This window comes from Atheta coriaria, unplaced genomic scaffold (assembly GCF_025399875.1).
Source record: "Atheta coriaria isolate IRGN ID8LTWV9N9 unplaced genomic scaffold, Caltech_Dcor_3.1 hic_scaffold_5_pilon, whole genome shotgun sequence".
NCBI classification, from domain to species: Eukaryota; Metazoa; Arthropoda; class Insecta; order Coleoptera; family Staphylinidae; genus Dalotia; species Dalotia coriaria.
In genome coordinates this window covers 4,591,960-4,619,261 of record NW_027045447.1, presented here as the reverse complement: position 1 = coordinate 4,619,261, position 27,302 = coordinate 4,591,960, and the positions used below count along the sequence as shown (strand labels likewise).

The window sequence follows — 27,302 nt, the reverse complement described above, 5'->3', positions numbered from 1 at the left end:
AATTCTGTGCCTTTTAATGACCAATAAAATACGTTAACATAAAGATTTAACGTTGATGTTGATTGATATAAGTAATTATATTTTATTGTAGTTGCATGTCGCATCAAATCATCAACGTTAATGTTTTCGACGTAATAAAGACGCAATCAAACCGAGAAATTAAGAAATTAATTGGGATAAATTGTTTTTTCGATTGTGTTAATTAGCTATTAGCTTATGCTTTGAATAATTTTTATATCAGTTTATACCATACTACGAATTGAAGATCCAGAAAGAGAGATACCTGCGGAACACCCGCAAAAAGAGGTGGGGGTACACTCGCAAGCGTGATTATTTTACGTCAGTGCGCGATTTGTTGGTACTAGGAAAGAGGAAGTCGGCAGGACGTATTTGACGGATGTATCCTCTTCTTCTCACTTCATTGCACATCAAGTCATAAGGGTCCGTTGTATTATTATAAGTTGTGCAATATTTTAATGCTAATATTATCTAACAATGAACAATGGGAGTAGGAAAAACGAAAATAAATTGTCGTTTCAGAGTCTCTTTCACCGCCAGTAATGCAGGGCTTTGAAATATTTTATTATTTCCAGTTGCATTGAGCCTGAGTTGCAACAAAATATAATTTTGGTTTTAACCTTTTACAATTCTCCGCGAAATTAAATATATTTATTTAAGCTCGTATTGTGCACTATACGATTGCACAAAATCACAAAAGAATGTGAATTCGTCGTCGCTCACATAATGGGTACTAGTCTGCTGCTTAACAAGAATTTGTGCGCGGCTCCAAGTCGATTATTACCTCGCTGTTTTTACCTCTTTTATTCCGAGCGAAATGCTTCGAAAATAAATTCACGATCCAATTTTTCACTACATCGTTTTAGACAAAACTTATAATGAATTGCCTTGTATAGAAACCAACAATTATTACGTGTATTTCTCTGAGTGCGCTTAGAATGCGTAATTCAATTCGTAATTCAGTTCAATCGTAATTCTCAACGAGAGTAAATGCAATTACAATTACGATGAGATACGGAGCGATACAGGCAAACCGTTGCGAATTAATTGTATTTGTAGTTACGTCTTCGCAGTAGTAGTCTTTCTTGTTTTGTTGTTGTGATGATTGTACAATAACTCCTTCGACGGTTACGTAATAAGAGCGTCCGAGCCGTACAGTCAGTAGTTGCAAGCGAAAGCAGGTTTTCTTAATTTTACCATAAATGTTCGTGTCGGTGAGTGTTGGATTGTACGGGATTTCCATTTCCATTCGGTTATTCGTCGCGTTCGCATTGCAATGGCTTCGAGGAGGCGCTTCGATCCATCGACGTTTTCCAAGACATTAGCTCGCGGTTTGTTTTGCTTGATGTGTGTTTCTATATGGCTTCCTCTTCTTTCAACTTTTCCTGCTTTCGTTAATTATAATTATCGCTTTTTATGTTTGCCTCTTGAATGTTGTCTATTTAAAAGTGCATTTATCATAGTTACTCTCCGGACGAATCATCGCTTTAATATTTGTATATTTTGATTAACTAAACCTTATCTGTGCAAAATCACATTTCCAATGGAATGTAATAAGTCAATTATAGTTGTGAAACTCATAAAGGACGCGCAGAGGCTGTAGTATTGTAGACAAAGAAGAAGGTCGAAAATCAATGCTATATGCGCGTGTGTATATTAACGCAAATTGAGTTGTTTTGGTTTTATTGTGTGATTCATATGAAAATCCAACTTCTGCCTAAAATTACTTTACATGCGAGAGAGTTAACTGACGCAAAATAAGTTAATTGAGCGTACTTCTTGCAGAATAACCTTGGAAGTCGTGTTTTCGAGTTTGGCTTCTTGTTACCTTGTGAATTAGCGATGAATGAGCGAGAAATAAAACCAAACAGGCATAAAGTGCAACAAGAAAGTGTATAATCGTCTCTTTGTTGACATACGTTGTGAGAAATTTGAAAGTTATAATTGCAGAGTTTTATTTTAATGGACGTAGTAATTTCATACAAAAAAAATTATAATGAAGCAATTTTTCAGTGATTTATTGTGAATACGACTTATTTTACAAATAGCATGTTGATTTATTGCAATTCCAACTGGTAACTCAATCTATGAGTTCATATTGCTCGATTCTGATTGTTTGCATGCTTCGTTCGTGCACTGCTTGCTTCTTTACGTCTTGCGAACGTAATTTAATCACGTCGATCAGGGTCATTACACGCTGCCCGCTGCTCGCCGCCGTCTAATGTAACAATAATAACACGATTCGTCAATATTTTCTGTCTGCTTGGCGGTGCGCACGCACTACGCACAAATGCACACAAATCGAAATGAAATTTCCGATTTTTTCATATCGTCAGCATTGTCGGCAACATATGTGAGTTGATATAATGCACACAATTGTTCATGAAAGGAAGTTAGCATCATGTTTTCTAAAAGATATCAACTGACATGTGTTCATACGATAACAGCATTAAATGCCCATAAATGGCTATACTAATTATTTATGAAAATTTTGCATATTACAAGCATTTTACAACAGCTTGACAATATAATTAGGTCCATATTTGATAGCCAATTTCATACTACAAAGAGGGGAACGCTTACGGATGCGAAATTTGGGCATGCTATATGAACAAACGCCGAACTAGGCTAATATGAATTATGATACGGTCTAAAAGTGCCGAAAACGCGTTAATCGGCCGTGATAATGAAACGGAATGTGTGCGTGTATGGTGCGCAAGCAGTGCTCACTTTGCTTACATGCTCTTGTTGTGCTTATATTAAACACATCTAGCAAACACCGAGCTTACAAACTTTTCTACGCTTTGTATACCTATAGGATGAAGTCTAAACACATCATGTACGTGCTAGGTCGGTACGTGAAACATCGACGCCAAAATTAAACACTGCGGGTACCATAACATTATACCAGCGATAATGTATTAGAATTATAAAACGTTTACTAATTTAAAGTTAAGCCATTGTCGACAGTTTGCTAAAACATAGTTTGTATTGGAGCTTTTAGAATATTGACGTTGAGACACCTGCTCTCACCTGTTACTCATACAAAGTAGTAAGTTTTCAACGTACTATGATCACAATATTATTGGTAGACATGAATATAATATTGATTCTTGATATTGTTAAATGTGAATGGCACATCTTGTGTCTGCCAACATGCAGGAAATCGCATCGATTTTCTGTCATTGCTCGTGCAATGTTTGTAATTTCCGTCTGTGCGGCTATCTCGATAACACTTTTACGACTCCATTCAATGGGATTGAATCAAACTGTATAATGCTATTGATATTTTTTATTCTTACAATTCTCGTGATATTCAATTGTTGGAACAGTTATTATTTACGCGCCAATGCTGAGTTAATATTTTCTTTTATGATGTTAATAAAATAAATTTATTATTATTCAGCGTATACCTATGACTCTAATTTTGAGAAGAAACGTACGCACTGTTCGTGAAAGCAAACATAAACAAGTGCTGTGTAAATGTTCCGTTTAATAATTATTATTTTTAACGAGTGTGTCACTCCTCCATATGGCGCTGCGACATATTTGCCATGACGACAGACGTATGTTTACCATCATCGTTTGATCGCAGCGAGGCAAATAAGTAAATTAAATTGTAGCGTCCGATGTAATTTCAAGGCGTCTTATGCACTTAAATACCGATGTTCTTATTTGTACATACTTTTTACTATATATGGCAATATCAACTCGAGTTTATCATTGAATTATAACGTTTTATAATGCGTTTTGTCTGCGAAATGTTCATTTAATCGCAAAGTTCTTGAACAACTTTAAATGACACAACTTTTGGTAAAACTGCAAAAGTTTGTTTTGTTATTGCCATGAAACACGTGTGAGTTTTTGCTTGGCGCTGGAAGCTGCTTGGAAACGACCATCACGGGGATGCTCTTGACGCGCGCGAATGTTGTAGCGGAAGGTCAGGTCACATCCCCAGTTTCAGCTCGCGCTGCGCAGCAGCCAGCCACGAGGAACTCGTTCACGGTCGAGGTCGTGCAATATCGATTTGCGACCATGCGAAATTCGAGCAAACGCAATGCAACCGCTGGTGGCTGCCTGGCTGCTGGGCAGGGAGACGCACAACAGTGGTGGAACCCAAACGCACCCCCGAATGTATATCGTGCTCTTTTTGGTACGAAACGGTCGATCGACACGCGAGGGTTCTTCGCAAAGCACGCGCATTAAATTGGCGGCTAGGTCGGGCACCAGAAGTGTGTCACACGCTACTGCTTGGATTTTCATCCTCATATGCCATACGAGCTAATTCACGAACCCAATATGCAAATGTACAGGTGTAAGTGAAAGCACAATCTATAATTTGAAGGGATTATTGATTTTCGTGCCAGTATGTGTGATTTAATCTGATATAGAGTCTGCAAATATATTCTGAATTGGCATCTTGAAGCGAATTTAGCTTCCCGAATATCTGAAAGTGTGTCACGCGCGCTCGGCAACAACAATTCATCCTTCATCCCTCTTGTGGCGTCGGATTCGCTTTTCGGTCCACAATTTCAAGGTCACGCAGAATAATCCCCAACGCGAGGCGATGACGCAGTTAGCAATTGAGTTCATCTTATTTTATTTTATTCTTCCATAATTTTGCATGAAATTGTATTGAAAAGCAAGGACAAAGAAATTCATGAATAAATACATCAAAACAACCTCATTAGGAAGGAAATGTAAAAAATAATCAAAACACTTCAATAAAAATGTGATCTCAATATCGCTTTAATGACGCACATACTAAAATCACTGATTTCTCGGATTAGTCCGCGACGATTTTAATTAATCGTGCGTTTCTAGCACTTTGTTTCCTAATGTAACCAGCCGTACATCTTGAATCATTAACGAAAGTTACGATTAATTAATCGTTAATGTTGGAGGCGAACTACATGTGAAACCACACACATGCTGCACGCGCATTGCGCACGTTTCCTATTCGTTACGCGTGTCTATTAGTAATTAGCTGGCAATACGAAAACTAAGAAATAACTATTAATTCGCTCTTAATCATTGGCAGCCTAATTGATTTCCGCAGTGCTGAGCATAACAATGTTCGACGTTGGGTTGCTAACCAAGCTTGAATAGAAAATCGTGCGCGATTCGAAGCAAAATTGCACAGAAAATCAAAGAAAATTATCGAAAGCCATTATTGAAAGCAAATGATAGAAGATTATAGGAAGCGATCGGCAGAGGTCGATATTAAAAATTCGAAGATGCGGATGGCGACACGATGGCTGAATACAACATTAAGACATTTGCTGGGATGTATGAATTGATTGATGAGTTAAGATTGACTTGAAAGTCGACATATACGATGCAAAATAAGCACCAATTTGTCGAGAATATACTCTCATCGGGACTGCATGAAACTGCCTAAAGCGATATTTAAATTTGTCCGATCTATTATTAAATCAGTGCCATCGATGCAAATTTATATTCATGTTATGTTAGTAGTAGTGAAAATTACATTAACACTTTCACCCTTTATAGCTTCGCGTTTGATTTTCTATTAATATTGGATCGGAAGCATGTATAATACACGTGGCTTGATGAATTGAATTTTATACAATATTCAGGTTAAATTCATTTTCATTATCAAACCGTCTTTGTTAATGATTTGCTTTCGGTTGCTTCTGGCTGTTTATTATCCAGCGTTGCTTTCGTTTCACTTCTGTTCGTGGCTTTGTGATCAATTGATCGACATCTCAACCGGTTTGCATTTCATTGAGGTTTCGTTTTATTGTGCGGTTTCATTGATTTCCAATTTCTTTCAGTTTTCTACTGAAATTTTGCTCCTTTTTGTGGTTTATACCCGTGTGAAACAAAACAATTTTCTGGGTGCAACTTAATCATAAAATTTGTATAATACAACTTAATAAATTGATTTCGTTTTCTATACTTCCGCACTGATTTTTGCTGGTATTGAATGTTTTCATCGTGTCGTTTACTAACCACTGTCATGACAAACGGTTCGTTCATCTTTTTATGCTTTCTTCATTTTTCATGTTCAATCGAATGAGCGAGCACATTCAATTCAATAAGAAACTATTCATAGAAATTTTCCAATTTACAGGATGACTTTCAGTTTGAGTTACATTTTGTGCAACAATAAAAAGAGCACAAATGAAAAACAAGTTAATTGCAGAAGTAGAGAAACAATTAAATCAAGTGGCAAATTGATAAAAAGATAATACTTATTACATTTATATTAGATTTTAGATTACAAATTTAATTAGTTTAAGAAATAAAATGGATGGACTAACATTTGGGTCACAGTTTATTATACTAAACAATATATTTCTCATTAACAAACGCAATGAAACTATCGTTTAGTGTTTTCTGAGCCTACTTGCCCTTTATTTAAAAAATAGCCTAGACTAATGTTACAACACAATTTTTGTTAATTAATTTAATAATATAGCAATAATATAAAAAACGGAGGATTAAGCCAATCTGATTATATTAATTTATTAATAATAATATATAAAAGTATTACATATTTTTTTATATTGGTAGGTGTATATTCTATATAAAATGTTATAATTATTACTCTGCTTTCTGGTGTGAAATATTTAGTATCTGCAGCAGGTACATTCATATTTTAACGCGTAGGTTGTATGGCACGCAAAAAAGATTGTAAAGTTATTTATAGGCAACTAGCGCGATAGCATTGCATGCCAATCAGCCATAATGAAAAAGTGCATAAAATCTAAATGCTGTTTTATTGTCTTTCCAGATAGCGTAGGATAGAGAAATGTCAACAGCTGTGAGCGGCCATTCGGGGGCGGGTCCCTTGAGCTTAATGTCATGTGTCAGAGAGTCGTCGCCGCCGCAGGACACCGGCAGCGAGTACGAGCCGGAGAAGAACGGTGAGTTTTTGCATGCAATTAGTTTTCATTAGTTTTGTCTGAAACCAACTCCGACTAATTGGAAATTGAACATGGCGAACAGAAACTAAATCTACCTAAACACGCAATTAAAATTTTAAATCTAAAAATATATTAAGTTTCTAACATCTGTTATTATTGTACAGGTTGAAAAGCGAGAAAATTAACAAATTCCTATTGTTGAAGCAGTGGACGCTTACTAACTCATCAGATTTTTACATAACTGTAAAATTTGGAAAGCGTGAAACACAAATTTCAGCAAATTAAAAATTACATAAATCTCTCTTCACCAAAAAAGAACTTAACCGAAGCTAATACACTGAATAACAAAAGTAAGCAACACACTTTAGATGTGCAATTATGTTTTGCATTACTTAACCGTACTTTTTCTCTCGAGAGTATGTAAATTAAAATAATTGTAATTGCACGTTGTGTTAAATGTTGTAATTGTCGCATGCATTACATTACACGACAAATATTCATAGTGGCGGTTGGAGGCAAATGAGCAACAAGGAAAAAAAATCTACTTAGATTTATAGAACTACTTAATAGTGGCACACGCATGCTTGCGCACGATGTACAAGCATTCTAACCCGGTGTACCTATTTAATTACTCGATAATTACAGAAATTACGATGAAATTTTCTTTATAAACGCGCACAAAGCCAAGCTTGAGAATATAATTATTAAGCGTGTGCGTTTTAGTTGTAATTGCTAAAGGTGACAATTCCACAGATAGACCTATTAATACTTTTAACATGCAGGTGTAAATAGATTGCAACTTTTTCTAGATGTGTTTTTTTACTTCAGTAGTTGTTTACGATGGTGACTTTTTCCCTTGAACATTGATTAGAAATTAGTTTTTGCAGCGTTAGTGAAACGTAGCGAAATCGATTGAATTAACGCTTTGCAAGCACGAAACCTTACACGAACCGATGTACGCAGGACAGGGCCTTTCTTCCTTTCTTTAATCCGCGCCACGCGGCGAAACCTTGACGCTTAATGTGCTATGTGCACGTCTGAACGCGTAAAAAATGTCAACTGACATTTCCAAGCTGCTGTATCGCGTATCACATGTGCGAGGTTGCACTCAACATTAATGTTCACAGCAGTGGAAAGGTAATGAAATGTGTAATGCGTGATTTAAAAATGCTTCTTGCGCAGACACAACTTTAAGTAATATAAATTCAAACGATGGAATTGTTGGCGTAGATAACCGAAGCACGTAGCAAACAAATAAATGTTTAGTAACAGATCAAAGGTGACATTTCTACTGATTTTATCACTTCATTATTAAAAGAATGCTTTATTAAAAGCACCAAGCTATTGCAAAGTATGTTTCGCTTCGTTATGCAACGTTTGTTCTGTTAATAGTGTCTCGTAATATGTGTGGCACTGTTGCGAACTTCGGATTTGAATTAATAACAGAAGTAACGCAGTGAATTTTATGCGTTCGCGCATTTTTACACGTTTTTTACACATTCTTCGTTTCACACCATGCGTATATTCAGATTTCAAGCTTACACATCATAAAACAGTTTCACATTTTAGAAAAAAAAAATGACACCGATTCAATGGGCAGGAAATAAAAATGATAATTTTAACTTTAGTACTTGACTGAATATTTAAAAAAATGAAATTTAAGTACTTATGTATTTAAATTTTAATTTCTAATTGACTATTATTTTGTGATTTGTTTCTAACACATGGTATATTAGGAACATTATACGTGTGCACATTTCGCTTCATGCATAATTCAAATATGTTAATGTATAACTGAGTTGCGTTCTTCTACTTGGGGCATTTCAATTTTGCATTTATTATATATTTATATAACAATTTCTTCTTTTTTCTTTACTTCTAGTTGTTTTCCTTAATTTCTCTTGATCATATTCAATTCCGTGTTACATTACACACATATACGAGTAGTTCTTATCAATATGTGTCTGTTATCTAATATTAAAGAAAAAATGCAACATTATTTATTTTGTGCACCATATTTATATTAAACTTATTTTCTAAATAAAAAAGGTTAATTCTTTTCGTTCCGCAGGATAATAGAGCCGTTTATTTTGAAAGTGACCTAACTCCGTTTTTTAAATTTTTGCCGGTTACCATGGTTACATGTACAACTTCATGTTATTTATCAGTGACGCACTTCAGATTGCTTATATTCAGAGAAAATACGGTACATTTTTTACACATAAGTTTTCCGAATTAATTGAATAACTGAGCCGTGCAGTTTGAAAGTGGCCTAACTCCATTTATAGTTACATCAAGATATTTACTATTGATAATGTCGGAAAGCAGCGATGAAGGTAATTTCAATTAATTAGTATTTACAAGTTCACCTTATTTTTGGGACAATTGCGTTGGTTAATTAACCTGTACGTTTAATTAATATAAAACTTAAAATTTAATATTAAATTATAGAAATTATTGCACCCATGAGGAAGAACCGAAGAAGACCACTTAGTTCAGATAGTGAAAAAGAAATAGTTATTAATAAAAAAAAGCGAATAAGAAAAAGAGTTATAAAACAATATTCCTCGTCAGAGGATGAAGATTCAAATAACAATGGAGAAAAGATTGATGAACCATATATCCAAAAAGTGCGAAAGATAAAACGGAATTCAGGAAAAAGATATTGCAGTTAAACCGGAAGTATTGTTCATGAAAAAAATTTCGAAAACAAAGATTGTGGTTGTCGGAATGCGTGCACAAAAAATTATAATGAAGAAGAAAGAAAGAATATTTTTGAGAAGTTTTGGGGTTTGGCAGATTTTAACAAACAAAATGTATTACTTCACGAAGCTGTCTGTGAAACGAAGACGTTTTTTTTTCTTCAATTTGAAACATCTTAAATTATGTTGAATGGACTTGGGCATCTTCAAATTTTATAATGAATCTGGCTGTTAATTTTGAAAGTGGCCCAACTCCATTCTAGATAAGGAAACGCACGTTATTTACTTAATAATTGCCACTATTTTAACAGGAACTTTAAATTTAACATCCTAAGATATGCTTTAGCAGTATGACTCCTTTGTATCTTATACGTATATTTTTAAATTCATTGAAACGCAAAACTTTCCATATCTCGATTTGAAGATAAATGGAGTTAGGCCACTTTCAAAATAAGCGGCTCAATTATTATATTTAATATTGTTATTATTTTTATTTCTCTGTAATCCGTAGTTTAATAGACTGCAACATGGCAGTTGCAGTTTTATTATTGAAATGTTAGCCGCAATAGGAAGGATGTTTGTTATCGCTTCGTTTTATCGCTATTATCTCTTCTAACGTAAATACATCTTTAGCTTAATCGATCATCGCCATATCAGTTATTTGGGCTAAATAAATATGTACATTTCACATGTTTGCAATAGCTAGCTAGTAGAAAAATAAGAAAATATTACATTATGATATTATGCGGTTATATATTTTATTTGCATGATGAACATATGTCGATGTAGTTTAATCGTTTTTATTGCGTCGTTTTTTGCTCTTTTTTATTTCTTGTGCGGCGATGAAGCATTTTACTTTTTTTACGCTCGCATAAAATTTACATATGCCCATATGTCTGATCCTGAGGCAATGCGAGTTGTTGTGTGTGGCTATCTAACCATTTTATTACTGGTGTGAAATTTTGTTTTCAATCGTTGAGCCGACAAGGTTATGCGGTTTCTTTTTTCTTTCTTCCACTTTTTTTTTTAATTCGTGTCTGTAGTGGTCGAAGCCGCGCCACGTGCGTCTATTAACTTTATTTTTCGCTTCTCCGCCGTAACATTAATTAGCGTGCGCGCTTCATCGTGTCTGTTTCCTTTTCATAGATTTGAACCCGTTTACACGCGTTTTGTTTAGATATTGGTACCGCCAAACAAACGGCAAGTTTTTGTGTATACTGACTGAGACATACTTTCGAATATTTTACATCAATGAAAACAAAAATAAAGTTTTCCTTTAAACCAGCGCGTAGTGTTTTCAGAAAGTTTCACCTAGATGCTAATCAAACTCATTTTGTAATCAATCAGTAGAAATGTTTGTAACTTAAACTTGAACATGAGCGGCGTTGATGAACCACTAACTAACTCAAGGTGTTCATTTCCAGCCGTTTGCCTCGGGTTTCGAGTCGAATGGATGATGCTCTCTTCGAACCGAAAACGTTACTCGCATAATGTTTGTGTGTTTGCTCGTTTTCGTACGGCCATAACTGTAGTTTCAACTTGCGTCGGCGTACAAGATACACGTATCACATGCGTCGCTCCATAGTTATAAACACTATATGTACTCGTATAAGAGGTGCAAGCGAACGAAGAATATAGGTGAAACGTGATTCAAATGTACACAACCGCGTGGTTTAGGCCGATGGCAATCGTTGAGAGATCTGGGCCTTCGTGTCAAGCGCATTATATTAAATTCGTAAACTTTTAGCTTTAACTTTGAAACTAGAAAATGGTAGGAACACGAAAACACAAAGGTAGAACAACATTGAAAGAATGTTCTATTGAAAAAAAAACAATGTTTAATTTATCATACTTTTTTGTTCAAAATTAAGTTGTTATATTGTTATTTATGTATCCACAGTTTTGAACATGTCTAAATATTTTACGTTTAATGTAAAATGTGTTGCCTATAGATATCAAATTAAATTTATCAAATTTTGAATGAATTTCCAGATACAATCGTGAAACAGTGCCATTATTTTTGCAATCATTTCCATTTTCATTAGCGAAATGGATTTTTACAAGCAGGCACTTACGCCACATGTGTGTTTATTACTCTTCAGAGTCCTTTAGACAAATGTAGTCGGATGTAAATGAAAAAGTCCAAGTAGGCACGTAAAACAGAGAAAAATATTGGTAACGAATGAAACGAATTGGTACGTTTTCTCATTTGGAGCATGTGTATATGCAATGCAGGTCGCGTATTTCTTGCTGAGTTACGTCGCCCTGCCTATTGCCCTTGCCGCCTTCGTTTATTTATATTTTCTTGGTTCTGCAATTGCGCGTTTTTCTCGAGCTACTGACGCAGAGGCTGTGAACACGTACAGTTACATACGTTATTACGGTTGGGCCTCATTGGCAAAAAGTCCTTCGGGTAATACACTTTCCACGGCAGCACAAGTCAAGCCCAAGAGAGAAATTGAGTTGGCATTCCAACAAATAACATAAATACCTAGGTAAAAATGTTTGAATTTGTAAAGAATTCAATTTTTGTTATACTTTGGTAATGCCGTTTCGCAGTTATGATTCAATACGGAAAAATTTATTTACCGTACACGGAAATATATTCAACCCTCGTTTTAATGTTGGGAAGTGTGTACATGTTAATAATAAAGATGCTTTAAAAGGCTCTACGTTCGCTCTGTAATGTTTCCATTATCGTGCATTTCACGTGAATTGTGCACGCAGTTTAATCGTAATCGTACGTCGCGCCGTAAAAGCTTCATGCATTATTTATTTCACATTGCCCTTAAGATACGACGTATGCTTTTGCGCGATTTGGACTACACCATTTAACATATGAAAAGTGTTAGAATGAAAAATTTTGCAAACGTTTCGGGATTTTCACAATTATCTAATTAAAATGGTCCAATGTGGTGGAACGACGAATCATAAAGTGCGATCATCCAATGAAATATAATTGGATAAACATGAGACATTAAATATTTTTGTTTACAAAATTTCATTATTTGTTTTCGTTTCGTTAATTTTTTGGGGGAATTCTAATTAAATTGAATTGCTTGTGATAACAAAATATGACGAATGTATGGAGTATGACTCCTTAAATAAATACAAATCAAATTAGTAATACTGTAGATTATCGTGCTCCTCATTAACACAAACTGTTGCATGCCATTATTTCTGATGTAACATGCATTCATTGTAATTCAATTCAATTACAATCACACTTTTAATTCGAAATTGCAATACAATTACTGTAACATGCTATTGGCAGTAGTGCACACATTTGTAACATAATGATGATACAATCGGCAATCGCGGCTTCACCTATCTTTGCATCGTTTTGTAGACGTGCAGGACGATGTTGTCATTGCAGTATCCGCGCTCATCATGCGTATCCTCCGCGTGTCATGATGCCGAACAAAGCTGGCGATATATAAACCACCGCGCGGCTAGGAACGAATTTCACGGTTCAATTATTCGCGCGCGACATCGACATGACCGAACGATTATTCATATTGCTGGTGGACGGACGAAAACGAAATCAACCAACCGACCAACCTGCAAACCCAGCAGAATCTAGAATGAAATGTCGATTACCATTACAATCTGAATGACATGACTACAACACGCTGATTCAGCCGCAAAATGAGCCATCGACGAACGGGAAAAAATATTCCATTTCAGTAGTCTGGTCGAGTAGTGCGTTGTGCGTTGGCGTCACAATCATTCTTTATTTTGCGCTCGAATGTTTGATTGAAAACCACAAAAGTGCACAAAAAAACATTGGAATGTCAAGGAAAAAATATGTACTGGTCAAAACTTCCTCTGGTATTTATTGCTTGAGTTTGATTTGTAGAAAAATTGGAATTTTATTGAATGGAAACCTCTAATTACTTGTGTTGGGAATGTTGATGTGGCATTTTGATTAAATTTAGTGGGAATAGATTGAATGCTTTAAGGTTGGTGTTAATTGTGGTTTTGTATTGCAGTGAGCACGAAGAAAAAGTTCTGGAATCCTAGAAAATGGTTTAAGCGGAAAAGTAATAAGGTCGTCGAGGAAGCACCAAATTCCTTGACGGAAACGAACCAAACGCTGCGTAGCAGGTCTACCAGCGAGCTCTCCGTTGCAGAGGATCAAACGAGACGAAGGTAAATATTTCTTTGTTTGACGTACGAGTTCATACTCCATTCGGGCCCGAGTAAATATCAATACAAACATTAATATTCTATTGCCTATATGCCTTTATTTTGTTGTCTAAGCTATCAAGGAATTTACATTTTTACTCTTTCCATGACATTCAATATTGCCATACCTCTACAGTCTATTGACTCGTATTTTCCTGCCTAGTCGTGTCCTATATTTTTGAGCAGGATGTTATGTTTGAAACGGTTAAACTTTACCTAAAGTTCATAGTTAATTAGTTCGTTGGAATTTCGTCGCAGTAACAATGCGTGTGCCTGAGTATATGTACTCACTCGGTGGGTTTATGTGTTTATTTATAGGAGCGGGACGCCGATGCATCCCGGTTTGAGCGTATCGCATGACAGCGTCTTTCATTCGCCACATTCGGGCTCCGAGCTGGAGCTGGAGGCGGCCCAAAGCTCGTCATCTCTATCCATTAGCCATCAGCCCACACAACCAGATATTAGATTACAGGTGAGAAACTTTAATTGTATTCTTTAGCGCCGCAAGCTTCAAACTAAAGAATGAAATCGAAGTAGGTAAAAGTTGATTTGACACACATTTGAATACAATACGCTTCTAATATCATTCGAAAAGTCAAAACTTACAAACAAAAAGTGAAAAAGTGTGTAAACACATGAATACTGATGAGAGCTGTGATAAAAAATAATTTATTTTATGTCTTAATAATGCAATTTAATTGGTTTCTTTGAATTAATATTTAATGTAGTAAAACGTAAACACGATGGTGATCCAGAAATTAACTTTATGTTTGGATTTATTTATATAGTCATATCCTTGATGATTTGCGAAAAATAGAACAACTCCATATAAGTTATGTCCAACCCATTTCTATCGTGATTTAATCAAAACTTCAATGAAACTTTTTAGCCTGTAGAATCATGCGATTATGTCTTCGATGTCGAAACGTGTAAGAACAAGTGCATGACCTTGTACCCGTACTTGTACTTAAACCAAAGCAGCTCAAACTAAGTACGCACGTAATTATAGCAATTAAAATCACGAAATCTAAAATCTAAACACTTGCGCGTACACATGCCCCCTTTGAACAGGTTTTTAACATAAATTACTATACAATTTTACGTGTAGTAGTGAAAAATGGGCTACAACTTCCTACAATAAAACATTTTGTTGTATTTTCCACTTCATACTCAGTGAAATCAACATAATAAATCTTGATTTTCCTCTAATTTTATTCATGTTATTCGTTTTTCGTCACGACGATTTTCGTACAGCGAGTTCTAGCGTATGGTGATTTTATCAGGAAGTTTTCTGCGCGTTGGACTTTCGGGAAAATTGTGAGCTCCCTACGCACGGGCATATCATAATTTACATCGCCTACCAATCACAATTTATGTACTTTAGCTACATATAACGTGTGTTCTCTGAGTTGACTTCGCTCGGAATGTAAAACAGTGAAAATGTGCAAAGGCGACACTGTCGTCGACTCCAAAGTGAAAAAAAGACCGGAAACAAGGAAATCGTTCGTCTAGATCTTCCTACAATCATACATCATACGTCGTTTAAAGTAAAAAAGCGAAGTAAACTCTTTCCACGATGGAACGACAGATCCACGTTTTTCTTTCGCGTCTTGCATGTTGATAAAAATGCTTTCCTTAAAAAATCGCTCACGTTCGTCGCATGTGTGCTTTTCTTTTTAAGCTAGGCTACGGTATATGCGCGTAGGTGCACATGATTTTTTCAGACTGAACATTCTTGCCGTACGAGAACACACAAAACGTGCTCTTCATTTTTTCCGTTCGTGTGTTTTTCTTTGCTTACGTGTTTTTTCCTCGTTGAGTTGAGTTTTTCTTAACTTTTTTGCGTGCATAGTTTAACGTTCTTGTTCACTGTTCAGTGGGCCGACAGCGGCAAACACAAAAGTCACAATCGCGTCACAAACGCAGGTTGCAAGCAAAGAAGCGAATAGCAGGCGCAGTCGCTTATTGCAAGACGCGATACACAGGCGCCAAGGTAAACCAAGGTGAAATTTATGCTCGAGTACACCGACATTTTCGCGACTCTCAACCTTTTTGCAAAGCCAACAACAGTAAAACGAAGAAATTTAAATTTAAAAATTAACAGAAAAGCTTTGTGTTCTTGGGTTTGGCGTCGAGTTCATTCACTTAATTTCTTAATAATTTACAAGTTTCAGCAGAGGCGATGGATATGGGACGGATTCAGACCAACTCTTTTGATTATTTATCGCGAAATTTACAAAAACATACCTGGCGAGGTGAAAAGGTAGAAATCTATACATAGGTTTTTGTTGCTCTTTGTCGTCGATTTGGCTTTTTGGCTTTTTAGCTTTCGGCAAAGTTGGACAGAACTCAGGATTTACCGTTCGTGATTTCGTGACTGCCACTCGGCTCGAACGCGCATAATTCATGATTTTTTCTGGGTCGATCGCCGCTTGTTCTGGCAGTCCGGTCTAATGCTACAGAGCAACAATAAATGCTACACCGAAATATGCTATAACCAAAGATGGAAAAATGTTCGCCTGACTATGGTAGACGAATTAAGAGAAAAAGTTTTAAGAGGCGACGTCGCAATGCCGCCGTATTAGGAAGGTACAAGTTCAAGTTTGTCGAATTTCGATGGTGGAATGAACTTTTTCGAACAAATAGAAACAAAAATGATGTCAGGAAACGTTGCCGCAGGGTATAAACGAACAAAACATAAAATAAAATACAACTTTTTAGAACTTTGCTTATATAGATATATATTAAAAAATGTAATAAACTTTTACAGGCAAAAAATATTACATGAGCATCATGTGTTGTTTAATTTATAAAACTCTGCGCGTTCGCGATAATAAATTTGAAAACGTTTATCTCTTTAATAATCCCGCCGTTAACAATAAACTTAGGCCCAATGAAATTGAATTTTGTTCTTACGACATTGCGCATTACGCAACCACTTTATGGACATGTTGCATGAGTATTTCGTTTTGTGTGCTATCATATATGCATTTCACTGCCGCCTGCAATCACACTGGCATTCACATTCACATTGTGGTGGTGTGTGCATGCCACTAGGTACGTTCGGTACCGATGTAGACAGTTTGATGCATAATTGAATCGGCTTAAAATGGCAGGTAACTGAACTCGCCCGCGCACTACTCATACAAGTTGCCACTCTAGTGAACAATTGCGACTACCTATGTATGACCAATGTCCCTGTAGTAGTAGTGTCACAACCTGAATGCTGCACCACATGCAACCCAAACGTAAAACGAGAATATTGAGAACTTGGTGTGAACTGAAAGATGTGTTAGTGTTCATTTTCGTCCTGGTGTCAGTTGCAATGTGTGTATGAGTAATATTGATGTAGGTGAGCAAGAACAGTGAACCTGACTGGATCGAAGTATTATTACTGACGTTGAAATACAAAAAAGTAGAGTAAGTTGCCTACTGCAACTACTGCTACTCTGATGAAAATTCATAAAATAATTTTATTACCAACCAGAAATTGTGGCATTTTATCACATTTGTTATTAATATACATTGCAAGATAGCCTGCAATGTTTGTACAATTATGCAAATGTACAAAATTGTATTAATTTAATTATCAACGCAATATTTTTAAATGTTTCGGTAAAAATATCAATTATATACGTGACTCAATATTCTCAGGAACAATTGAAAGTGAATTGACACTTTCAAATGTTTATAAGCATTGAACTTTACTTTTATCTGCACTTACAAGTTTAAATGCCGCTTTATGAAATATACATACACAACAATATCTTATCATACTTCGAAAGAAAACGTAATGTACACATTATTATCGGAATATAACCGGGCGAAATGTGGTAAACTGGTGGTTAGCCAGTAGGCAAGTAAGCGCAGTTCTCACATGAAGCAACAAACCTCACTGTTACTTCCACTGCACTCACAATTCGCGCGATCATTTAAATTTTTGTCGTCTGATTAATAACGCATAAAAACCTGATCGCATTACGATTTACGCTGACACTCGGCAGTCTCGCAGTGTACGCGTTGTCGTTCGCACTCAAAGTATTTACATTTTCTACATTAAGTGCAACTGTAAATTGCAGTGATACTAAAGTTTACTTTTGGATTACACGTAGAACTAGTGAAAGTAAATCGTTAATATGTCTCGTTGGTGTTGTGGTTGCTTCTTACAAAGCAAAGATGAAGAGGATACAGACGAAAATATAAATATTTTAAGTTTTACTCCAGGTGAAATGAAAAGCGAAAAAGACGTAAGTTCATGTTATCGTTTTGTATGTATTGAGCACACGTTGTCTAACATTTTGAACATGACGCATCATTTCGGAGAATAATTCATGGTTAAATAATATGAATTCAAGTGTAGTGGTAATTATTGTTTTCTTTCTCTAGTACGCCTTGAATCGCAGTGTACAAGTGATTATTTCCGTTTTATTATATTTTATTACTATAAACGAATAGATTTTTATTTAGTTATTAGAGGATACGAAGTAATTTTTTTTCGAATTAATACGGCCAGCATTGGAAATGAGAAGCGTAAAAGAATACGTCATAACCGCGACGTTTTACTGATTTGTTTCCTACACCTACACGATTTCTCACTACTACTTCGATTTATATTTGTTGGAAGTATTAATCACCGTTAACGCGACTTTAACTTGATAACAATTTATTTACTTACGCATATTGAATGTTATAATTTCAGACTGAGCTAATCGAAAGACTGAGACAACGACGAGGGGACACCAGCGAAGATGACGAAGGATTACCACATAGTCCTTGCAATTCGCCCACAACGACAGAAGGGCATTTGGAGAAATCACACCACAAAGTAAGTTTTTTTTTTAAACTTTAATGGGACGATCAATGAGTCATATTTTCTATGAATAGTTGGTGGAACCAATCACTACTTTACACCTATTAATTAAGCATCATGTGCAAAATAAGTGATGAAAACAAACAGAAGTATTAATATAACACTGTGTCAACAATTACAACTATAAACCTTCGACAAGTTAAGCACAGAATATGTTATAACGTCTTACAGTTTTAACTGTAATTATACTTCTCATGAATAGAAAAATTTGCGCAACGCAGAGTATGAAATGCTTTTAATTATCTTCTCATTGATTATGCAATTCGGCTAACCTTAGAGGCGTAACTGTTTATAACACATTGGATAACTCGTTCGTTTCTTTTATTTCACTGCGTTATGCGTTTGCGTTATGTCCTTACTTCTTTGCTCTTTTATGTTTATGACCATCATCGTATTAAACATCCACATGCGCTTGCCGGCTCACGTCATGGCTGGCGAAGCTACACTATCGTATATATACTTACAGTTCGTTGCATATCGTTTAGCAATGATTCACTTCATCGACAAAAGCTGAATATGCGAATTTCCTCATGATGAGAAGCTATTACGACTGTTATTGGCGTGAGAGGTAGACATACATTTCGAATCCGTTTATTCGCGCTTTACCATGAAAAGGTAAATAAAGGTGAATTGTGAAGAGTAAGTTGTGGCAGAATTACTAGTTATAGTCAGATATGTGCATTAGTTGGATTTTCTTCGAAGTCTTCAATAAATGGATGGGATGGATATTTCTTTGTGTTCTCAGCTTCGTCCCAAGTTGTCTTGCGACCTAACAGGCTTGAAGTCAAGACTAAAAGCCTCAGTCTTCTTGACTCCATTGAGGGTTATATATGCTCTTACATTTTGTGTTGTCTTTATTTAGCGAAGAACGTGGATGGTACTCTATTAAAGAGTTGTAACTTTTGCAATAGTAAACCAATGATTCATTTTATTTCCTACTGATAAGGTGTTTCCAATAAATAAGTTTCCAAATAGTATTTTGATTTAAACATTTTGTTTGCGGTTTGTGACAACACACAGTATAATTTTAAACATGTTAAACTATATTGTCACGATCTTGGTGTTCGACTCACGCGAGAATTGCGACGCACACGAATAACTGTAACTTTACTGCTGGGTTTTATCGGTTTTTCTTCGTTTCATTTCGCGCTGCGTTTCGAAGTCATCTCGCTAGATGAACATGAAAGCATGAATTGACATGACAGCTGAAGACTGGACAATCAAGAACAAAGTCTATAAATATTTATTAGATACGAATTGATTGATGTAATGATAACTAGTTAATTTCCTTGAAATTTATAAATGCATTTGATTAAGTACCTATTGTTCTAAATTTCTATTTTCAATAATACTTAATGTTCAATTACTTATTACACTTAATTTAATCTGTTTGTGTTTTGCGATTACAAAATAATACATAAAATTTAATTAACGGTGTCATATTATAATTATTAAGTGAAAATGTTCTGCTTTTCCGAAACAATCGAAGTTTCAATTTAATTTCTCTTATAGTGCGCTGTTTTTTTTTTCTCGTGATATTGTTGTTTGTTGTAATTCGTTCTTTGTCCGTAATATATTCGTGCTTAACGCGTTTCAGCCAAAGATTCGCGTGCCATTTCCAACTAATGGCATAGCATGGCTCATGTCTGTTACACGATTCACTGATAGCTGCTGGCCCGACTCGCGGATAAATAAATGCGAACCTAAACTAAATCATCGCACACCTGACATTTTCGTTCTAGTTGTATAAATTTATCGAACATTTCCCGCATGGAAACTCGCGGCGTTTGCAGTGTTTCCTTTCTTCGACCTTCTTCGTTTGTTGTTGTATCGCTGTATCTAACATTATCCCGCTATTACATTATTAGCGCTTTTTCTCTCTCGTAAAAGTTGTTCAAACGTAGCCCGATCATGCTTTACGGAACAGAGTAAAGTTGTAACCCAATTAGGCATGCTGCCATAAAGTGTGACCAAGAAAAACATTTACATTGTATGTTGATAGCTGAAGAAAAGTAGAGGAGAAGAAAGGAAATGATTAAAATATTGATAAATGTTTGCTTATTAATGGGATCCAAAGTAGAGCGTAATAAATTTTTAGTCGGAGCATGAAAAAAGCGCAAACATTACGTTTAGACGTAAGTAATCCATCCAATCGAAACAATATCATTGGATTGGTGTTAAGTATCGGTGATAGGTGCTCACCTTTGATATTTCGAATGTGGGGCATCCCACATCGATGACGATAAGCATTATACGTCCTGCAATCCAGCTAATTAACTTAATGACGTTTTTTATGTAACAATTTCGAGCGCAGTTTTGCTTTCAGTGTATATTTATAGTTGGCATTTATGCCCTTTTAAATGTATCTTATATCTCATAAAATTATTACATTTTTTAAACGATTTCAAGGGATTTCGGCAAAATACCGTTCATTAAGCGTTAATACTAATTTAGTGCAGCTACAGAAATCGAGGACAAAAATAAATCATGAACTCGGTGTGGTAGGTATGTGTGACTCTTTACAAACAACATTGTGTAGTAATCTCATTTCCCCGATGCGATTTAATTACATTTTTACTAGCATTAAACCGATATAATTCACGTCGACTTTTACGGTCGGGGTCGCAGTGAGAAAACAGTCCAACAATGCACTTCGCTTCATTTAATTTTTTCGTGCTTCGTGCATGTAGAGAACTCTTTAGAATTGAGTCGTAAGCTCAACAGAGACACAAACTAAAGTTTAAGAAATTCATCCTACAATTAGGTTGATAAAATATTTTTTGGGTTCTGCACAGGTTTTATTCAACTAAGATTTCAATGTTGTGACTTATTCATAATTTATCCGCTGCTTCTTCAAATTAGAAATTTCTATACTAACTTGTCTTTTACAACAAAGAGCGTCTCCTCTGAGCTGTATTTTTCCTATAGTTGGTGTACGGCTGTGTCCTGGTTTGGATTAAAATTGCGAACTCGTAAAATGACGTTGATACGACGAAATACGGAAAGTGATTATGATCGCAGGTAATAAAAATAATTGTAACACCGCTGGCGCGCATCTGCACACCTGCATGCTGTCGGAGATTACTCAAAGCCTGGCGCTCAAGACAAAGGAATAGATAAGGTCGTGGAAGTTGTGCCACATTTTCCGGTCTTGAAATGTGCATGCGCACATCTCACACGAGATGTGAATAAAACAAAAAACAAACATGAAAGTCCTTGCGTAATAATTATGATGTGTTTACAGGGTGCATACTATTCTGTCGGTGTTCGTATTTCTCTATATTTCTCGAAATTCTCTTCGTCCTGTATAGGAAATATACTGTAACGTGGTACGTTTTGGCACACATGAAATCATTGTTTTTCCGCGTTTGCACACCGCGCGCAAGCTTCTATTCGCTATTATTCACTCGTATACTGTATGAATAATATACCCATTGACAAAATGTGAAAGTTATTGTTGCTCTAAACAATTTCTCATACACACACATTTGCGCTATGAGTCAGTTTGCAAATCCATAATGTACATTTTTATAGCGTTATTTTTTCATTTGGATGTAGATCGGATAGGTATGTGTTTGTTTGGCTGTGTAGTTGGAACGTTCAGTGCCATTGTTGATTGTTGACTGGTGGTGATGAAGAAAATGATTGTCGTGCTACCATGTGCGCCTGTACCATTTAGTATTCAGTACATTGAGTACGTCGAGTCTGCACCGAGAGGCGACCGCCTCACCGTTATTATTATTGTCAGTCGTTGGCGATGCATTGAGTCGCGATGTACGAATACGCTCAGCACGAGTACGAATATTTCGCGTCTTATCTGTGCTTAACTAATATTAAAATTGTGTTGCCATTAGAAGAAAAGGTTCAACTCAGATTTAATTTATTTCTTTATTATTATTATTTCACCTAATAATTATTTAATTTTTGTTTTCAGGACTTACCAACAAAATCGCACAGCACATGTAGTGATGGTTCTTTGCTCAGTATGGGAAGTTCGGAAATGGATGAAGTAAATTTCTTCTATACTTCCTATTAAAAATTTATCTAATTGTAATTTGTTGTAGGATTCATTTGATCCACCTACACAGTCACGCCATGCATCGAAATTATCTTTACAAGAAAAGAACAAAGACGTACCAGGTAATTTTGTCAAGGGTTTTCAGAGTTTAGAAGATTCTATATGATTCTAACATTTTTTAGATGCGGATATTACAGAATGGGGTCCAATGAATTCGTCATTTCCATTAAATCATGCAGCAGCCCATCACAAAGTTTCAATACGCCCGAAGCGCACGCACGGTGGGCCACGCCGGAAGCGCACTCCGGTTGTTCTCCCAACCACACCGGAAGTCAACGAGGATTCCTCGATTCGAAGTATGACGCCTGATGGAACAAGAGGTTTTTATCTTTTTTGGCGTTTCTGCTTTTTTGTTTGTTTTAGCATTATCATGCTTTCATATATTTGAAATGCGTTAATAACAAATCATTTACACGCTTTAACAACATGCTTGTACATGTCGCTCACCACATGTATGTGTTACAATTTGCAGAAACATTAACCGAGCTTTACACAAGCATGAGCTACCAGCAAGCGAGTCATCAACAAAGTCACGCTTTTATCGATAACAAAATGAAATGCTCATCATTACCGCCTGGTTTAGCAGGGCCTGGAATGATCGACAGCAAGTTGACTCGCAGTCGCTCCAATGCGGGTACTCAACAAGGGGAGTCTTTCGCTGAGGAGGAAGAGTACAGCGATCAAAAGAGCAAGGAATCTTCTTTCTTTGGACGCTTCTTTCCTCGACGCAGTGGAAAGAAGAAGAAGATGAAAGAGGAACAAGAATTTATGCCGCCGGCTAAGCCTGAGGTACTCAACACACCAACAAGTACGCCCGCAAATTACTACAAGGTTAATGTAACGGAATCCACCACGGTTACATATGATCCTTTCGATCAAAATGTTATCACGGTCGATAGCAATCTTGCAATTCGACCAAATGCTCTTCGTTCAGGACCAGCGTCTCGCCAACGAATATTGCCAATCGACATACCTAGTACACCCGAATTTCATCAACGACGGGACCGCAACGAAGAGTTGAACAATTCACCTTTGATGGATGATATGGAGTGGTACCAGAAACACTCTAGTATGAGTACGAACATGAGCATGAGTATGAATACTAGTATCACCGAAGCTTCCTCCCCCGTAAAAAGTTCACCACCAAAAAGTCCACTTATGTTTTCTATGAGTCCACCAAAATCGCCGTGGAGTGAGAAGCGAACCCCGAAGAAACCAAGCAAATTTGTGGAACACACCACCACGACTTCTACGACAGAAAGTAAATCGATTGTGCGAATTGCTGGATTGTCTCCATTACAACAACGTGTCATTTCTTTGAACGACGACACTGATACGGGCTTTAAATCTTTGACGAATTTTCCATCAGACTTTGAGGAAAAGCCTATCAAACCTGTTACAAAATCGCATAGCTTCAAATCGACATCGAATGTAAAGCCCAGCGTTACTGATTTGAAAAATAGTGGTTTCAAATCATTGGAAGAAAAGAGTATTTTCAAGTCTTTATCATTAGACAGCGTAAAAAATGTTGACGATGTTCTTGGTGACGAAGGCGATACATTGATTAATCGTGATATGGAACACGTACAACAGTATAATGAAAATTTGTTGCAGACGAAACAATCGTCAGAAAATAGGAACGATATAACAATTACTGGGCCTAGTCATAAAGCTATTGTTAACATTCCTGCTAATGAGTTATTATCACAATTAGATAGTGAGAAAGTTGTGACAACTAAGGAAATGTCTGTTACTAAGGTACAACTTAACAGAGAAACTTCTGCTACTTCACAAGTATCAACCGTTGTGATGAAATCTGAATATAATATGACTCCAAATAGACTTTCAAACTCACACAAAATTAATAGGCAGAGTATTGATCTCGATTTAAATCTAGAACCTGTCGTAGCTGTACGAAAGTTCAGCAATGATAACATTGAAGTTATTAAAAAGGAAGATATAATTGAGAAGGTTGAGAAGAAAGATGAAAAGGAAGTTGTAGCTACTCCCACGAAAACAAATTCGATAGTCACTGTGACATCGATGACGAACGCTAGTCATTATCGGAAGAACGAAAGCATCAAAAGAGATTCTAAGCCGATTATTCGAACAAAATCAAACAGTTTTGATTCTGTTGAGTCGAGGTCCTCAACACCGAAGTCATCTCAATCGAGTTTAGATAAACTTGATATGATTTCAAACTCGAAGTCACAGGAAAATATCAAAAGCGCATCAGACAGTGTTGTGCGTCGACGCTCGCTCGTAAAGCAGAAACACGACGAAGAACCCGAACTTATGAAAGTTTTCGCTCGGCGATCATTAAAGTTGAAAGATAGCGATTGCGAGGCGCTACAACAGCAAGTGGCTAAACATATAGAAAATTCGGAGAAATCGTCTGCGGAGAGTGTGGAAAACGGGAAATCGCGAGATAGTGACAAAGAAAATTTGTCCGATTCTTCGCCTGTTGAAGAACGCAAGAAACCAACAATTGCGCCTAAATCTACTGCTCTATTAGAAAGTAAAATGAAAATTGATGGATTGGATGTAAAACTGCGTAAACCGATAGGCAATAAAATTGCTGCGTTCCAAAATCGGCCTGTTACTACGACTCCAATGAGCAAACCTTCGACGGTTCTGAAACCTAATGCTTTACCAACTCGGCCTAAGACTGAAAAGTTTCAGATTATCACACCAACGATAACCATGGAGGAGAAAAAGGATATTGAAGTAAATAACTCGAATATGATTAATACAGCCGAAATTATTAGTAACATCTCGGAGAAAACTGATTTGATCCAAGATTCTGGTAATGTGGAAGTTAAAAACTTTCGTTTACGAAAAGCGGAATGGGAAAAACGTGCACAAGAGAGCATAAGGAAAACAACACCTTAATTTTGCTAGTTGGCTAATATATAAACTGCATGAATACCAAGTATTTGGACGGATCCAGCTAAAGCTGTTTCATAAAAAGTTCTTTGATTAAGTCTATATAGCATTTCAACATTTTGAAGACAACTTCTTCAAATTTAATTGATAGTTGTTTACATTTTGAACATCATAAAATGTGGATGGTAGTTAGAATCTATTTTGGTACAACTACATACAATAATCATTCAGTATTTTCTCAAATTTTATTGCTGGCCCTTGATAAAGCCAGAAATGTGTGAAATTAGAACAAATATGTATAGTTAGCATTGTAGTTTAGTTACACTTGCGTGTTTAAACAGGAATTCCATTTATTGAATTGCATTTCTCTTCTTGATGAGTCTGGATTGGATTTGTATATATCTACGTGACGCAACATCACCTCACAATGCTGAATGAGTGGTAATTTATCTTTTATTCTATGACTTGTAATTTTATATAATTAATTGTAAATGCCACTTTATTATAGGCTTTATCCTGTAACAATTTATATCAAGCAGTGCTAAGTTCAGAGTTTTGTATCTTATATTAGTATGGCGATCGGAATGATTTCGGACTAATTTTAACTAATAAGTTATATACAAGCTTGATGGAATTTGTATATTGGTCTCAGAGTTGTTCATTTTGCCATCAATTGCAACTGTCGTGCATTTATTGGCATTTAGCTCTTGGTGCCATTGTATACATTATACAGTAACACCCCGATACCCAATCTCTCAACGTAAATCTACGTTTACGTTTTGATTTTAATTGTTAAGATGTGTATTTATTCGTATTATGTAAGTGCCTTTTTTACTTTGTACGAAATGAATGAGAAAGCACGTGATTTGTGATTCAGCACAGTTCGAACATTGGAGTGATTGTTGTCGCCTTTTGAAAGACGTGCTCTTGGAGATTCTAAATAATAGAAATGTTAAGTAGGATATGATGAAAGTGATTAATCGTTGATATGGAATAGTGGAACAATCGTATGAAATGTGGTTCGTTAATCAGTATCAAGTTTCATGCAATCATGAAGAGATTTTAATTATTGATGAGAATTATTTACGATTATGTATACAGATAGCGATATACGCAATATGCATGTATAAAATCATATTTATGTTGTCTATAAATATAAATATATTTAAGTTACTACGAAAGTGGGGCCGTACTTCTTTATTATCGAAAAGATTACATTGGTAAGGGATATTTTTGTTCATGAAGTCATGTAAAGTTTTTGGAGCATTTTCAGAACATTTTAGGAGCAAGATAATAAATTATGAATAAAATTCCCTCTACGAGGCCTCACGGGCGCATGAACATTTAAACGAAGAATTCCCGTTTTATATTAATGGTATGATGTTAACTTTTTGAATTTATTTGATTTTATTTGATTAATCTTAATTTCATTTTATGTACTGAAGTGTCGTACAGGATTCGATAAATTCTATTACTTAGAGAGTTCATTGTTAAACAGTTTACTAGAGGGCGACAACTGATCATGTCTAAAGAATAAACTTGTGGTTGGGACCCGCAAGGTGGCACAACGCTGTCGTATTGAAATATAAACATAAACTAGTTTGAGATAAGAATATCTAACTCTTATCAAGTTACCTTTTCGTCTGCGTTGGATTGTACACAACTTT

General features: G+C 35.9%; 1 protein-coding gene and 1 long non-coding RNA gene across 8 annotated transcripts in view; both read left to right on the top strand.

The window, feature by feature from the left end:
- The window catches only part of LOC135791993 (uncharacterized), a 31,516-nt gene extending 4,700 nt beyond the window's left edge, over positions 1–26,816 (top strand). The window contains exons 1-9 of one of the 7 annotated variants that reach the window (XM_065302610.1): positions 6,777–6,911; positions 7,076–7,261; positions 13,606–13,765; positions 14,120–14,273; positions 18,501–18,626; positions 22,606–22,680; positions 22,736–22,811; positions 22,872–23,069; positions 23,222–26,816. In XM_065302610.1, the coding sequence (XP_065158682.1) occupies position 7,261; positions 13,606–13,765; positions 14,120–14,273; positions 18,501–18,626; positions 22,606–22,680; positions 22,736–22,811; positions 22,872–23,069; positions 23,222–25,641 (3,210 nt within the window). In that variant the 5' untranslated portion in view covers positions 6,777–6,911; positions 7,076–7,260 and the 3' untranslated portion in view covers positions 25,642–26,816. Of the gene's footprint in view, positions 1–6,776; positions 6,912–7,075; positions 7,262–13,315; positions 13,445–13,605; positions 13,766–14,119; positions 14,274–17,659; positions 18,049–18,500; positions 18,627–22,418; positions 22,534–22,605; positions 22,681–22,735; positions 22,812–22,871; positions 23,070–23,221 lie in introns of those variants that run through there. The other 6 variants (XM_065302611.1, XM_065302609.1, XM_065302608.1 and 3 more) reach the window with 6 other exon arrangements.
- On the top strand, positions 8,620–10,301 carry LOC135791874 (uncharacterized). Its single transcript, XR_010548145.1, has 2 exons — positions 8,620–9,247; positions 9,363–10,301. It is a non-coding gene; the product is annotated as an uncharacterized lncRNA (long non-coding RNA).
- Positions 26,817–27,302: the final 486 nt, after the last annotated feature.